The sequence below is a fragment of the Salarias fasciatus genome, unplaced genomic scaffold (assembly GCF_902148845.1).
Source record: "Salarias fasciatus unplaced genomic scaffold, fSalaFa1.1, whole genome shotgun sequence".
Lineage (NCBI taxonomy): Eukaryota > Metazoa > Chordata > Actinopteri > Blenniiformes > Blenniidae > Salarias > Salarias fasciatus.
In genome coordinates this window covers 691,770-707,747 of record NW_021941376.1, presented here as the reverse complement: position 1 = coordinate 707,747, position 15,978 = coordinate 691,770, and the positions used below count along the sequence as shown (strand labels likewise).

Below are 15,978 nucleotides of genomic sequence, written 5' to 3'. Positions count from 1 at the left end.
ACCTGCTGTAGTGAGATCGAACAACCAAAACTCTGAAATCCTTCTTGTTTTAATTTTATAAACACAGTCCGGTTTCTTTCCGGTCCCCCCTCGTATAACCGCATGAACAAGGTGAGCACAGACCCCATGCTGATGACGAGAGTCTGTCTCATACACTCCCCTGGGGCTGGGGGGGGCTGGGCGGGGGGGGCTTTTCAGAGGTCACCACAGCTCAGCCAGTAACATGAAACACCGAGTTCTCCTCCACCACCAGCATTTATTCAACCTTTGATCTTTAACATTTCTCCAAAGAAGTGAATAAAGTCATGAAATAATTACAAAATGGAAAAATAGATCAGAGAACAGATCATATTCACAGGTTTGATTCAGAGAAATAAAAACATGACAGAGAGGTCAGACACTGAGATGAATCTGTGGGTTGGTTTAAAATCCCCCATCAGAACCACGGCAGGCTCTCAGAGGTCAGAGGTCAGCACCACTGACACACACACACAGACACACACACACACACACACACACACACACACACACACACACACACACACACACACACACACACAGATCAAAGTCACCTGTCAGGTCAATCATCTACTTTAGGTGCTTGTGCAAAATAAAAACTTAAAAAATGAACTGATCAGAAAGGTGGAGGTCCTACGGTGTTAAATAACAGGGAAAAGAGACAGAAGGAGGAGGAGCCTCCGTCAGCCCCAGCTGGACAGCTCCACCCAGCAGGAGGAGGAGCCTCCGTCAGCCCCAGCTGGACAGCTCCACCCAGCAGGAGGAGGAGCCTCCGTCAGCTCCAGCTGGACAGCTCCACCCAGCAGGAGGAGGAGCCTCCGTCAGCTCCAGCTGGACAGCTCCGCCCAGCAGGAGGAGGAGCCTCCGTCAGCCCCAGCTGGACAGCTCCGCCCAGCAGGAGGAGGAGCCTCCGTCAGCTCCAGCTGGAGAGCTCCGCCCAGCAGGAGGAGGAGCCTCCGTCAGCTCCAGCTGGACAGCTCCGCCCAGCAGGAGGAGGAGCCTCCGTCAGCTCCGGCTGGACAGCTCCGCCCAGCAGGAGGAGGAGCCTCCGTCAGCCCCAGCTGGACAGCTCCGCCCAGCAGGAGGAGGAGCCTCCGTCAGCTCCAGCTGGACAGCTCCACCCAGCAGGAGGAGGAGCCTCCGTCAGCCCCAGCTGGACAGCTCCGCCCAGCAGGAGGAGGAGCCTCCGTCAGCTCCGGCTGGACAGCTCCGCCCAGCAGGAGGAGGAGCCTCCGTCAGCTCCAGCTGGACAGCTCCGCCCAGCAGGAGGAGGAGCCTCCGTCAGCTCCGGCTGGACAGCTCCACCCAGCAGGAGGAGGAGCCTCCGTCAGCTCCAGCTGGACAGCTCCGCCCAGCAGGAGGAGGAGCCTCCGTCAGCTCCAGCTGGACAGCTCCGCCCAGCAGGAGGAGGAGCCTCCGTCAGCCCCAGCTGGACAGCTCCGCCCAGCAGGAGGAGGAGCCTCCGTCAGCTCCAGCTGGAGAGCTCTGCTCAGCTACACCTTGATTGTTGCTGCAATGAACGTATTTACAGTGAGACGCTTCAATCAGACGGACGTTTGTCTTCAAAAACAATCAGAATAAAAAAGAATGAACAATAAAATAAAGCAGCTGTCCCTTCACTAAATCTCTGGCGTCATACCATATATATCCTCTGTGTGGCGCTGTGCCACTTCTCTTCTGTTAGATCGGAGCTATTTAAAATAGAATTAATGCATAAAAATAAAGATTTTGGCATCGTCTGTTCAGCTCGATTCAGGAGACCTGCAGCCAGGCTGACGGCTCCCGGGGGGGGCTGAGAGGAAGCTGGCAGGAGGGGGGGGGGTGGAGCCTCAGGGTGCTCCGCCCCGCCCCTCCAGCCCCTCGGCCCCGCCCTTCCACGCCGCCCGCCGCCGCCGGTCCTCAGAGCTGGATCTCGAAGGTCTTGTGCAGCTCGGAGGAGAAGGGGTTTGTGGGGGAGGGCGAGGCGTGCTGCCGCGAGCGGCCCTCCAGCGCCGCCCACTGGGCCTCAAAGGCATCTTCCTGCGGGTGCTGGGGGGGCCGGGGGGAGGGGGAGGAGGACGCGGCCCAGCCCTCCGCCCCGTTGAAGGCGGCGCTGCCGTTGGCGGGCCGGAGTGCGGCGGGCGGCGGGGGCTTGACGAACGGGCCCGCGGGGGCGGCGAACGGGCCCGCGGGGGCAGGGGCGGCGAACGGGCCTGCGGCGGCGGGGGCGGCGAACGGGCCTGCGGCGGCGGGGGCAGGGGCGGGGGCGGTGAAGGGGCCCGCGGGGGCGGGGGTGGCGAACGGGCCTGCGGCGGCGGGGGCAGGGGCGGGGGCGGTGAAGGGGCCCGCGGGGGCGGGGGCGAACGGCGGCGGCTGCGCGGCCGAGCCGAAGGCGTTGGCCACCATCTGCGACGGAGTGATTCCAAACAGCGGTGCGCCGGCGAGCGGCAGGCCGTTGGACATCGGGTAGCAGGCCGCCTGGCGGGGGGGCAACACCGGCACCGGGACGGACGGCGGACCGGGAGGAGCCGGCGCCACGGGCATCTGCACCGGGGGGGCGAACGGCCTGGCCGGGGCCGGGACTGGGGCCGAGGCCGGGGTCGGGGCCGGGGCCGGGGTCGGGGTCGGGACCGGGACCGGGGCCGGGGCCGGGGCCGGGGCCGGGGCTGCCACGGGACCGGGCTGGGGGGCCCGGACAGACTTGGTGACTTCCTCTAACCAGCGGTCGGCTTCTGACGGCGTCCGCTTGTGTGACGGCAGCACCGGAGAGGAGGAGGGGGGGACGACGATCACCGGGGGGGGGGCCGGCCACTCGCCTCCTGCAAAACACACACAGCCGAGCTCAGGAAGCCGTCCAATCACAGCGGCCGTCCAGCCCTCCGGCAGCCAATAGGAAACAGTCTCATAGCGTCACCAGAGCCGTGATCCACTGAGCCGACCAGAACCCGGACCCAGAGGGACCCGTCTGACCACAGAGGCTCTGGAGCAGGACCAGGACCGGGACCGGGACCAGAACCAGGACAGACGTGTAGCAGCAAAATACATAATATGGAAACATCAGTTCAGAAAAAAGTGGCCTCATAGTGGTCCTGGAGGTCTACAGAGACTCGGGGCCTCAAAGTGGTCTTCACGGGAAGGGGGCGGGGGGTGGATCGTCGGGCCTCTCAGATGAAGCAGTAACACATCGTGAACCTGGAACCAGGATCCAGACCAGTGGGACCAGGTTCAGGACTGGCCCGGTGCAAACGGCAGACTGGTGTTCTCACCTGGAAGGCCTGCGGCCGAGGCTCCTGCCGGGTTCTTGGACCAGGGGTTAGTGTCTCGGGTAGGCAGGGCGGGGGGCGGGGCGGGGGGGTTAGCGGGGGTGGAGCCATTCACTGCAGCAGAGAAGAGAAAGATGCTAGAACAAGCTAGCTCTGCAAAGACAACATAGGACAGTTAGCTCTGCAGAGGCAACATGGGACAGTTAGCTCTGCACCGCGGCAACATAGGACAGTTAGCTCTGCACCGCGGCAACATGGGACAGTTAGCTCTGCACCGCGGCAACATGGGACAGTTAGCTCTGCAGCGCAGCAACATAGGACAGTTAGCTCTGCAGCGCAGCAACATAGGACAGTTAGCTCTGCACCCTTTCAACATGGGACAGTTAGCTCTGCACTATTTCAATATGGGACAGTTAGCTCTGCACCGTTTCAACATGGGACAGTTAGCTCTTCACCGCGGCAACATGGACAGTTAGCTCTGCACCGCGGCAACATGGGACAGTTAGCTCTTCACCGCGGCAACATGGGACAGTTAGTTCTGCACCGCGGCAACATGGGACAGTTAGCTCTGCAGCGCAGCAACATGGACAGTTAGCTCTGCACCCTTTCAACATGGGACAGTTAGCTCTGCACTATTTCAATATGGGACAGTTAGCTCTGCACCGTTTCAACATGGGACAGTTAGCTCTTCACCGCGGCAACATGGGACAGTTAGCTCTGCACCGCGGCAACATGGGACAGTTAGCTCTGCACCGCGGCAACGTGGGACAGTTAGCTCTTCACCACAGCAACACGGGACAGTTAGCTCGTCACCGTTTCAACATGGGACAGTTAGCTCTGCACCGCAGCAACATGGACAGTTAGCTCTGCACCCTTTCAACACAGGACAGTTAGCTCTGCAGAGGCAACATGGGACAGTTAGCTCTGCAGAGGCAACATGGGACAGTTAGCTCTGCACCGTTTCAACATGGGACAGTTAGCTCTGCACCGCGGCAACATAGGACAGTTAGCTCTGCACCGCGGCAACATGGGACAGTTAGCTCTGCACCGCGGCAACATGGGACAGTTAGCTCTGCAGCGCAGCAACATAGGACAGTTAGCTCTGCACCCTTTCAACATGGGACAGTTAGCTCTGCACTATTTCAATATGGGACAGTTAGCTCTGCACCGTTTCAACATGGGACAGTTAGCTCTGCAGCGCAGCAACATGGGACAGTTAGCTCTGCACCCTTTCAACATGGGACAGTTAGCTCTGCAGAGGCAACATGGGACAGTTAGCTCTGCACCGCGGCAACATGGGACAGTTAGTTCTGCACCGCGGCAACATAGGACAGTTAGCTCTGCACCGCGGCAACATGGGACAGTTAGCTCTGCAGCGCAGCAACATGGACAGTTAGCTCTGCACCCTTTCAACATGGGACAGTTAGCTCTGCACTATTTCAATATGGGACAGTTAGCTCTGCACCGTTTCAACATGGGACAGTTAGCTCTGCAGCGCAGCAACATGGGACAGTTAGCTCTGCACCCTTTCAACATGGGACAGTTAGCTCTGCAGAGGCAACATGGGACAGTTAGCTCTGCACCGCGGCAACATGGGACAGTTAGCTCTGCAGCGCAGCAACATGGACAGTTAGCTCTGCACCCTTTCAACATGGGACAGTTAGCTCTGCACTATTTCAATATGGGACAGTTAGCTCTGCACCGTTTCAACATGGGACAGTTAGTTCTGCACCGCGGCAACATGGGACAGTTAGCTCTGCAGCGCAGCAACATGGGACAGTTAGCTCTGCAGCGCAGCAACATGGACAGTTAGCTCTGCACCCTTTCAACATGGGACAGTTAGCTCTGCACTATTTCAATATGGGACAGTTAGCTCTGCACCGTTTCAACATGGGACAGTTAGCTCTTCACCGCGGCAACATGGGACAGTTAGCTCTGCACCGCGGCAACATGGGACAGTTAGCTCTGCACCGCGGCAACGTGGGACAGTTAGCTCTTCACCACAGCAACACGGGACAGTTAGCTCGTCACCGTTTCAACATGGGACAGTTAGCTCTGCACCGCAGCAACATGGACAGTTAGCTCTGCACCCTTTCAACACAGGACAGTTAGCTCTGCAGAGGCAACATGGGACAGTTAGCTCTGCACCGCGGCAACATGGGACAGTTAGCTCTGCAGCGCAGCAACATGGACAGTTAGCTCTGCACCCTTTCAACATGGGACAGTTAGCTCTGCACCGCAGCAACATGGACAGTTAGCTCTGCACCGTTTCAACATGGGACAGTTAGTTCTGCACCGCGGCAACATGGGACAGTTAGCTCTGCAGCGCAGCAACATGGGACAGTTAGCTCTGCAGCGCAGCAACATGGACAGTTAGCTCTGCACCCTTTCAACATGGGACAGTTAGCTCTGCACTATTTCAATATGGGACAGTTAGCTCTGCACCGTTTCAACATGGGACAGTTAGCTCTTCACCGCGGCAACATGGGACAGTTAGCTCTGCACCGCGGCAACATAGGACAGTTAGCTCTGCACCGTTTCAACATGGGACAGTTAGCTCTGCACCGTTTCAACATGGACAGTTAGTTCTGCACCGTTTCAACATGGACAGTTAGTTCTGCACCGTTTCAACATGGACAGTTAGCTCTGCACCGTTTCAACATGGACAGTTAGTTCTGCACCGTTTCAACATGGACAGTTAGCTCTGCACCCTTTCAACACAGGACAGTTAGCTCTGCAGAGGCAACATGGGACAGTTAGCTCTGCACCGCGGCAACATGGGACAGTTAGCTCTGCAGCGCAGCAACATGGACAGTTAGCTCTGCACCCTTTCAACATGGGACAGTTAGCTCTGCACTATTTCAATATGGGACAGTTAGCTCTGCACCGTTTCAACATGGGACAGTTAGTTCTGCACCGCGGCAACATGGGACAGTTAGCTCTGCAGCGCAGCAACATGGGACAGTTAGCTCTGCAGCGCAGCAACATGGACAGTTAGCTCTGCACCCTTTCAACATGGGACAGTTAGCTCTGCACTATTTCAATATGGGACAGTTAGCTCTGCACCGTTTCAACATGGGACAGTTAGCTCTTCACCGCGGCAACATGGGACAGTTAGCTCTGCACCGCGGCAACATAGGACAGTTAGCTCTGCACCGTTTCAACATGGACAGTTAGCTCTGCACCGCGGCAACATGGACAGTTAGCTCTGCACCGTTTCAACATGGACAGTTGGCTCTGCAGAGGCAACACTGGACAGTCCAGACGACTGTCATCAGCCGGGGACGGTTAGCCGCTGAGTCGACCAAATAAAGACGGACAGAACCGAGAGGCGCTGGGCACAGGGTCCATCTGCCCCCGACGGCGGCGAGGCCCCGCCCACAGGTGGAGGAGGGGGCGGCGTTACCTGGTGCTACAGGAGACTGAGGGGAGGAAGCCGGTCTGGGCATGGGGGCGGAGGAGAAGGGGTCCTCCGGGGGTCCGCTGAAGGCCGTGGTGATCTGTGTGCACAGGGCGCTGATGCTGTCCCCCTCTCCATCCACCTCGGGGACTGCAAGGACAGGAGAGGAGTCAGAGAAGGGCCGGGACCCCCTCCGTCCTGGGGGGGGGGGGGGGCAGACCCACCTGCGGTCTGGATGGGGAAGTCGGACTTGCGCTGCACGGTGGATGGCAGCTCATTCATGCGCAGCGACAGCTGTCGCTTGAAAGGAGACGTCTTCTGGCTGAGGACCGGGAAGCCCCTGAAGGAGCCCTGCCGGGCCAGGGCCTCGGCCGGGGCGTGTCTCCGGGGGATGGCCTGCGGGCCCAGAGCGGCGGCGGACGGCGGCGGGGACGGCGAGGGGGACGGACAGCCCCCGGCCAGCTGGGAGCTCCCAGCAGCCTTCACTTCGCCGTCTGCTGGGAAGAGAGGATGACAGTAAAGGAAGGTCGCGACCCCCGCCGGGCCTTCCTCTGACCCTGACCCTGGACGCTCCGTCACGTCCAATCAGGACACAGTGCAGATCCAGTCGGAGAACTCGGTTCCACCAATCAGAGAGCCGCAGCACCCACCGGTCTTGGCGTCCTGCAGCTGTCTCATCACTTCCTCCCGCTCTGCCGCCTCCGTTGCCGTGGTGACGCGGAACGAGCCCTCGCGGGTGAAGGTGGTCCTGTTGGCGTCGAAGGTCGCCGTGACGCCGCACTCCTTCTCCCGCTTCTGCTTCCTCTCCAGACAGGCGGCGAAGGCGCAGCCCACGGCGTGGCTGAGGCGCTCGCCCTGCAGGGACAGACAGCAGTGTGTGTGAGTGTGTGTGAGTGTGTGTGAGTGTGTGTGTGAAGCCGTCCATCACGCTGTCCACAGCTTCCTGTATGTCCTGCATTTCAGTAAGACCCCCAAAACCCGACCCTGCTCTCCTCCAGCCCTCACCCTCCTCCACCGGCGGGGCGGGGGCGGGGCAGGGGGCGGGGCGGGGGCGGGGCAGGGGGCGGGGCGGGGCGGGGCTTCTTCACTGCACTGAGCGGACCGCCAACGGACCAAACGGAACATGATGGAGTTCCAGCAGCTGCCTTCGGGGGCGCTGTCAGCTGAGCTGAACACAGCAGACGGGCAGAAGAAGACATCTGAAGCATCTGTCAGTCACCATGTCTGACCTCTGACCTCTGACCTCTCTCACCATCGCTTTGCTTTATTCTGCTTTTTACCCGGCCGCCCCCGGGGGTCCAGGGTTCTCCTGACAGACCTGGATCTGTTCTGTATCTGTTCTGAACCTGGATCTGTTCTGGATCTGTATCTGTTCTGGATCTGGATCTGTTCTGAACCTGGATCTGTTTTGGGTCTGGATCTGTTCTGGGTCTGGATCTGTTCTAGATCTGTTCTGAACCTGGATCTGTTTTGGGTCTGGATCTGTTCTAGATCTGTTCTGAACCTGGATCTGTTTTGGGTCTGGATCTGTTCTGGATCTGTTCTGGGTTTAGATCTGTTCTGGGTCTGGATATGTTCTGGATCTGGATCTGTTCTGGGTCTGGATCTGTTCTGGGTTTAGATCTGTTCTGGGTCTGGATATGTTCTGGGTTTAGATCTGTTCTGGGTCTGGATATGTTCTGGATCTGTTCTGGGTCTGGATCTGTTCTGGATCTGTTCTGGATCTGTTCGGGGTCTGGATCTGTTCTGGGTCTGGATCTGTTCTGGGTCTGGATCTGGATCTGTTCTGGGTCTGGATCTGTTCTGGGTCTGGATCTGGATCTGTTCTGGATCTGTTCTGGGTCTGGATCTGTTCTGGGTCTGGATCTGTTCTGGATCTGTTCTGGGTTTAGATCTGTTCTGGGTCTGGATATGTTCTGTGTCTGGATCTGTTCTGGGTCTGGATCTGTTCTGGGTCTGGATCTGGATCTGTTCTGGATCTGTTCTGGGTCTGGATCTGTTCTGGGTGGTTTTAGTTGAAGCAGACTCTGTTCTCATCAGTGTGATTCTGACGAAGATCAGATCAAAGTTCTGTGATTTTATGAAGAAATGTGAGAAATTCCAGAAGGTTCCAGAAGGTTCCAGACGGTTCCAGAAGGTTCCAGAAGGTTCTGACACTGTTTCATCTGTAAAACAAAGAGCTGAGTCTGACAGACACTGCAGTCATGTGACTCACAAGTGATTTGAGTCACCAGGTGGAGTGTCCTGAGTGACTGAGGTCACTCCACCTGGTGACTCCACAGGTGGAGTGTCCTGAGTGACTGAGGTCACTCCACCTGGTGACTCCACAGGTGGAGTGTCCTGAGTGACTGAGGTCACTCCACCTGGTGACTCCACAGGTGGAGTGTCCTGAGTGACTGAGGTCACTCCACCTGGTGACTCCACAGGTGGAGTGTCCTGAGTGACTGAGGTCACTCCACCTGGTGACTCCACAGGTGGAGTGTCCTGAGTGACTGAGGTCACTCCACCTGGTGACTCCACAGGTGGAGTGTCCTGAGTGACTGAGGTCACTCCACCTGGTGACTCCACAGGTGGAGTGTCCTGAGTGACTGAGGTCACTCCACCTGGTGACTCCACAGGTGGAGTGTCCTGAGTGACTGAGGTCACTCCACCTGGTGACTCCACAGGTGGAGTGTCCTGAGTGACTGAGGTCACTCCACCTGGTGACTCCACAGGTGGAGTGACCTGAGTGACTGAGGTCACTCCACCTGGTGACTCCACAGGTGGAGTGACCTGAGTGACTGAGGTCACTCCACAGGTGACCTGTGAACCGCATGGCGTTCGCCTCTCCTTCAGACGCGGCTCTCTGTTTGCTCATGGAAAGTTATTAAGAATTTGTATGAATATTTTTATGAAAGAAGAGTTTTTCCTCAACAGCTCTCAGGTTATTGGACCCACTGACTCCGAGTCACTTGTGAATCACATGACGACACCGTCAGGTGCAGACCAGGCTCCGCCTCCGCTCAGGGAACATGAAGATCATGCTGAAGTGCAAAAAAGCTGTAATTCTGGGGAAATTCCAGCAGGGGGCGATGAAGCTGGTTTCAAAAAGAGCCCCGGTCTCACTGGAACCATTCAAAATGCCAATTTTTCAGAGTGCACATTTTCAGAACAGGTCCTGGTCTCTGGTTCTGGTTTCTAGAACCTGCTGCTTCACCAGACTCTGATTTTCACATAAACCATCTGTTGATTTTATATTACGAGTTAAAGTTCCGCATAAATGGCCCAATCACAGCGCCCCCTCTGTCCCCGTGACGCGGTCACGTGACGGGCTGGACCAATCACATTACATCTGGTTTCAAATGTCCAACACGGAGACGTCCCGCTGGACTGGCTGCAGTCTTCAGAGCGCCGGCTCCTGAATGCAGTCGGGAACGGTGGAGCGAACAGATCGCCAACAGAGCGACTCCCGCAAACACCAGCAGCTCCGCCCCGCTCCCCCGGAGACGCTCGCCACTGGTGGACGCCTGTCACTCAAACATGCCCGACCAATGGAGAAGCTCCGCCCACTGCACACATTTCCCTCAGCGCCCTGACAGCCGGGAGACCGGGGAGGGCCCCCCGCATCCCCCGAGGGCCCCTGTCCCCCAAGGGCCCCCGTCCCCCGAGGGCCCCCCGTCCCCTGAGGGCCCCCCGTCCCCCAAGGGCCCCCCGCATCCCCCGAGGGCCCCTGTCCCCCAAGGCCCCCGTCCCCCGAGGGCCCCCCGCATCCCCTGAGGGCCCCCCGCATCCCCCGAGGGCCCCCCGTCCCCTGAGGGCCCCCCGCATCCCCCGAGGGCCCCTGTCCCCCAAGGCCCCCGTCCCCTGAGGGCTCCACACAAGAACCTGAAAGCCAACCTGGTTCTTTAAAAAAGCTTTTCATGAAGGTTCTGAAGGTTGTCTGCTGGCAGAACTCTGATCCTCTAGAGACGAGTCTGGGGTCTTTCTGGCAGGGTCAGGGTCAGGGTCTTAGGGTCAGGGTCTTAGGGTCAGGGTCAGGGTCTTAGGGTCAGGGTCTTAGGGTCAGGGTCTTAGGGTCAGGGTCAGGGTCAGGGTCTTAGGGTCAGGGTCTTAGGGTCAGGGTCTTAGGGTCAGGGTCTTAGGGTCAGGGTCTTAGGGTCAGGGTCAGGGTCTTAGGGTCAGGGTCTTAGGGTCAGGGTCTTAGGGTCAGGGTCAGGGTCAGGGTCTTAGGGTCAGGGTCTTAGGGTCAGGGTCAGGGTCTTTGGGTCAGGGTCTTAGGGTCAGGGTCAGGAGCCGACTTGACTGAATCCCGGGCCCCGGGCCCCGGACCCTGGACCCCAGACCCCGGACCTCAGGCCACTGGGGAAACAGGTTGAAGATACAGGAAATAGACCAGGACTCAGTTGAACCTGGACCAGGAGAACAGAGACGTCTCCTAGACAGGTCCAGAGACGCGGTCCTCACCGAGTCCTTGACGGCCATGAAGCAGTGGCAGATCCAGCGCCGCGTGGTTCCGTCCCGGCAGATGTAGGAGAACGCTTTCTCAAAGTTCCTGTCGGGGGCGCAGAACGAGACCTTCTCTATCGTCTGGTCCAGGATCAGGTCCTGCAGGCACACACGGGACAGGTTAGACCCTGAGGCTGGTTCTGCAGGAAGTCTCCTCCTCTGAGGCTGGTTCTGCAGGTGGACCTGTGCTGGACTGAGCAGAGTTCTGGAAGCCGGAGTGGAGCTGAAGGGACAGGAGAACCGGACCGGATTTTATCAGCAGGTCCTGTTCGGTTCCCCTCCACTGTATGGAATCAAACGGGTCCAGGCCTGCATCAAGGCCCGGACCGGGCCCGGACCGGGTCCGGACCGGGCCCGGAGCAGCGGTGCTGGGGTCCCTGTCAACAGCTGATCAGTCCCGCAGGCAGCCGCAGAGGTCACAGGTCACAGGTCAAAGGTTCCGGTACCTTGGTCTTGTCGTCGACGACTCGCAGCCCGTCGGCCGAAACCCAGAGAACGGCGCGGACCGCCTTCCTGCCCGCCTGCAACACACACACACATCATGAGGACACACACACACACACACACACACACACACACACAGACACACAACACACACACACACACACACACACACCACACACACACACAGACACACACACACACACACACACACACCACACACACACACACACACACACACCACACACATCATGAGGAGACACACACACACACACACACACACACACACAACACACAGACACACACACACACACCACACACACACACACACACCACACACACACACACACACACACACACATCATGAGGAGACACACACACACACGCACACACACACACCACACACACACCACACACACACCACACACACACACACACACACACACACACACACACAGACAACACACAGACACACACCACACACACACACACACACACACCACACACACACACACACGCACACACATCATGAGGAGACACACACACACACACCACACACCACACACACACACACACACACACACACACACACACACACACACACACACACACACACCACACACACACACGCACACACATCATGAGGAGACACACACACACACCACACACACACACACCACACACACACACACACACACACACACCACACCACACCACACACACACACACACACACACCACACACACACACACACACACACCTGTGAAGACAATGCAGCAGGTGGAACACAAGAGAAGAAGAGTTAGGAGTGTGTTGTCAGGGGCGTGTGACAGTCAGAGAGGGGGCCGGGAGACCCCGTGAGAACCTGTGAGAACCCTGGAGAACCCGGGAGACCCCGTGAGAACATGGGAGAACCCGGGACCCTGGGAGAACCTAGTAGAACCCGGCGGGTTAGAACCCCAGAAAGGAAGCCTTCACTGTCTGAAGGGAGACCAGGCAAGCCTGTTAACACAAAACACACAACACAGGAGTGCCCCGCACACACACACCACCCGCACACACACACCAGCATCAGTGAGCGCGCGCGTGTGTGTGTGTGTGTGTGTGTGTGTGTGTCTTCCAGCCATCCAGACGTCATCAGGGTGAAGTGAGAGGAGAAAGGAAGGATCACCACACCCAGACACACAGAACTTACTTTAGAAAAGAGTCCTTTGAAGAACTTCCTGTCCTGGAAGTGGGTGTGGTCAGAGGGGGCGGGGTCAGGGGCGGGGTCAGGGGCGGGGGCACAAGGTATGAAAATGTTACCTGGGAGGCCGAACAGACGACCTGGAGCCCACCAAGGGTCTGAACAGTACACTCTGATGAACGAGTGAGTGAGTGAGTGAGTGAGTGAGTGAGTGAGTGAGTGAGTGAGTAAGTGAGTGAGTAACTCAGTAACTGGGTGAGTGAGTAACTCAGTGAGTGAGTGAGAAAGTGAGTAACTTAGTGAGTGAGTGAGTCAGAACAGAATCTAAAATCCTCCTCTGAACCTAGAACTCTCTGAACAACTGTGGATCACCTGGTTCTAGATCAGTAGATCTGTGGATCACCTGGTTCTAGATCAGCAGATCTGTGGATCACCTGGTTCTAGATCAGCAGATCTGTGGATCACCTGGTTCTAGATTAGCAGATCTGTGGATCACCTGGTTCCAGATCAGCAGATCTGTGGATCACCTGGTTCTAGATCAGCAGATCTGTGGATCACCTGGTTCTAGATCAGCAGATCTGTGGATCACCTGGTTCTAGATCAGCAGATCTGTGGATCACCTGGTTCTAGATCAGCAGATCTGTGGATCACCTGGTTCTAGATCAGCAGATCTGTGGATCACCTGGTTCTAGATCAGCAGATCTGTGGATCACCTGGTTCTAGATTAGCAGATCTGTGGATCACCTGGTTCTATATCAGTAGATCTGTGGACCACCTGGTTCTAGATCAGCAGATCTGTGGATCACCTGGTTCTAGATTAGCAGATCTGTGGATCACCTGGTTCTAGATTAGCAGATCTGTGGATCACCTGGTTCTAGATCAGCAGATCTGTGGATCACCTGGTTCTAGATCAGCAGATCTGTGGATCACCTGGTTCTAGATCAGTAGATCTGTGGATCACCTGGTTCTAGATTAGCAGATCTGTGGATCACCTGGTTCTAGATTAGCAGATCTGTGGATCACCTGGTTCTAGATCAGTAGATCTGTGGATCACCTGGTTCTAGATCAGTAGATCTGTGGATCATCTGCAGAACAGTGGAAGTTAATGGAGAGTTTCCTGATGATGTTCCTACAGGAAGACTGGAGAACGTGAAGAGTAGAGGTTCTAGGACAGAACCCTGTGGAACTCCATGTTTAAGTTTAGTAGAGGTTCTAGGACAGAACCCTGTGGAACTCCATGTTTACCTCTGATCTGAAGAGTCGTTAACATGAACCAAGTGGAACCTGTCTGCTAAACATAAAGGAACCAGTTTAATGCAGAACCTTTAATCCCAATAATATGGTCGAGTCTCTGTAGCAGGATGAGACCAGGACAGGGACCAGTACAGAGACCGAGCTCTAGAACCGGGTCTCTGGTCTATGATGAGCTCTAGAACCGGGTCTCTGGTCTCTGGTGAGCTCTAGAACCGGGTCTGTGGTCTATAGTGAGCTCTCGAACCTGGTCTCTGGTCTATGGTGAGCTCTAGAACCTGGTCTCTGGTCTACGATGAGCTCTAGAACCTGGTCTCTGGTCTACGATGAGCTCTTGAACCGGGTCTCTGGTCTATGGTGAGCTCTAGAACCTGGTCTCTGGTCTACGGTGAGCTCTAGAACCTGGTCTCTGGTCTATGGTGAGCTCTAGAACCGGGTCTCTGGTCTACGATGAGCTCTAGAACTGGGTCTCTGGTGAGCTCTAGAACCTGATCTCTGGTCTATGGTGAGCTCTAGAACCTGGTCTATGGCGAGCTCTAGAACCTGGTCCCTGGTCTATGGTGAGTTCTCGAACCTGATCTATGGTGAGCTCTAGAACCTGGTCTCTGGTGAGCTCTAGAACCTGGTCTATGGCGAGCTCTAGAACCTGGTCCCTGGTCTATGGTGAGTTCTAGAACCTGGTCTATGGTGAGCTCTAGAACGGGTCTATGGTGAGCTCTAGAACCGGGTCTCTGGTCTATGGTGAGCTCTAGAACCTGGTCTATGGTCTATGGTGAGCTCTAGAACCTGGTCTCTGGTCTCTGGTGAGCTCTAGAATCTGGTCTCTGGTGAGATCTAGAACCGGGTCTATGGTCTCTGGTGAGCTCTAGAATCTGGTCTATGGTGAGCTCTAGAACCGGGTCTCTGGTCTATGGTGAGCTCTAGAACCGGGTCTCTGGTCTATGGTGAGCTCTGGAACCTGGTCTATGGTGAGCTCTAGAATCTGGTCTATGGTGAGCTCTAGAACCGGGTCTCTGGTCTATGGTGAGCTCTAGAACCTGGTCTATGGCGAGCTCTAGAATCTGGTCTATGGTGAGCTCTAGAACCTGGTCTATGGTGAGCTCTAGAACCTGGTCTCTGGTGAGCTCTAGAATCTGGTCTATGGTGAGCTCTAGAACCGGGTCTCTGGTCTATGGTGAGCTCTGGAACCTGAAAAGACTAGCAAGTCATTGATATATAAATGTTCTCAAAGCTGACTTCATCAGTTTTCTCTGTGATTCTAGAGATAACGGGAAGGTTGGATGCTGGTCTGGAACTTGTTAGAACAACTGGATCAAAGGGGGCTTTTTAAGAAGAGGTTTCATAACAGAACCTTGAAGGCCTGCGGAACAGAACCTGGTACTAAAGAGAGGCTGATCTGGTCTAGAATGGATCACTGACCAGGGGAAAATGTCTCTAAACAGTCCAGTTGGACCGGATCAGTAGACCAGTTCTAGGTTCAGATGAAGAACTCGGAGTTCTACAGGATGGAGCTGGACCGTAGTGAGTCCGGTTCTCCTGACAGATCTGAGGATGTGATTGGTCGGTCTGTCTCCACAGGGCTTCCAGTCCGGTCTCTAATAGTTCTAACTTAGTGGTGAAAGAAGGTTCTAGATCCTTCCTGCTTCAGGCTGAAGGATCTGAGGCTCCAGAGCTGGACTTCCTGTCAGCCTGGAGAACCCTGGACTGGTTCTGCTGGTCTTCAGCTCCAGGTCTTACAGGTTAACAGGAAACACTTCTAGCTGAGTTCGACTCCATCTGCTCTCTGGTTCTCCTGCTGGGTTCTTTAAGGTTCTCAGCTGTTGGTTCCACCGTGGAGCCGTTCTCCTCTCAGCTGTTTTATCTTCAGAGGATCAGTAGAACCAAGTGAGGCTGCTGCTCCGTCTACAGCTAACCAGTCTGAGTGCAGGAGGAGGAGGAGGAGGAGGAGGAAGGAG

General features: G+C 56.5%; 1 protein-coding gene across 1 annotated transcript; it reads right to left on the bottom strand.

Annotated features, from left to right (window-relative positions):
- Positions 1–1,374: 1,374 nt before the first annotated feature.
- Positions 1,375–12,493, bottom strand: numb (NUMB endocytic adaptor protein). Its single transcript, XM_030087179.1, has 8 exons — positions 12,452–12,493; positions 11,592–11,666; positions 11,104–11,244; positions 7,311–7,515; positions 6,885–7,154; positions 6,667–6,810; positions 3,264–3,413; positions 1,375–2,816 (listed from the first exon to the last, which is right to left on the bottom strand). The coding sequence occupies exons 1-8, from the start codon at positions 12,491–12,493 to the stop codon at positions 1,918–1,920; spliced, it is 1,926 nt and encodes a 641-aa protein (XP_029943039.1). The 3' UTR covers positions 1,375–1,917.
- Positions 12,494–15,978: the final 3,485 nt, after the last annotated feature.

Excerpts from the sequence above, each read along its gene's own strand:
- numb (XM_030087179.1), bottom strand. The coding sequence starts at position 12,493 with ATGTTCTCACGGGGTCTCCCGGGTTCTCCAGGGTTCTCACAG. Across the intron at positions 11,667-12,451 it reads GTTCTCCAGGGTTCTCACAG|GCGGGCAGGAAGGCGGTCCG; the intron begins GTTCTCACGGGG and ends TGTGTGTTGCAG. Across the intron at positions 11,245-11,591 it reads TCGTCGACGACAAGACCAAG|GACCTGATCCTGGACCAGAC; the intron begins GTACCGGAACCT and ends GTGTGCCTGCAG.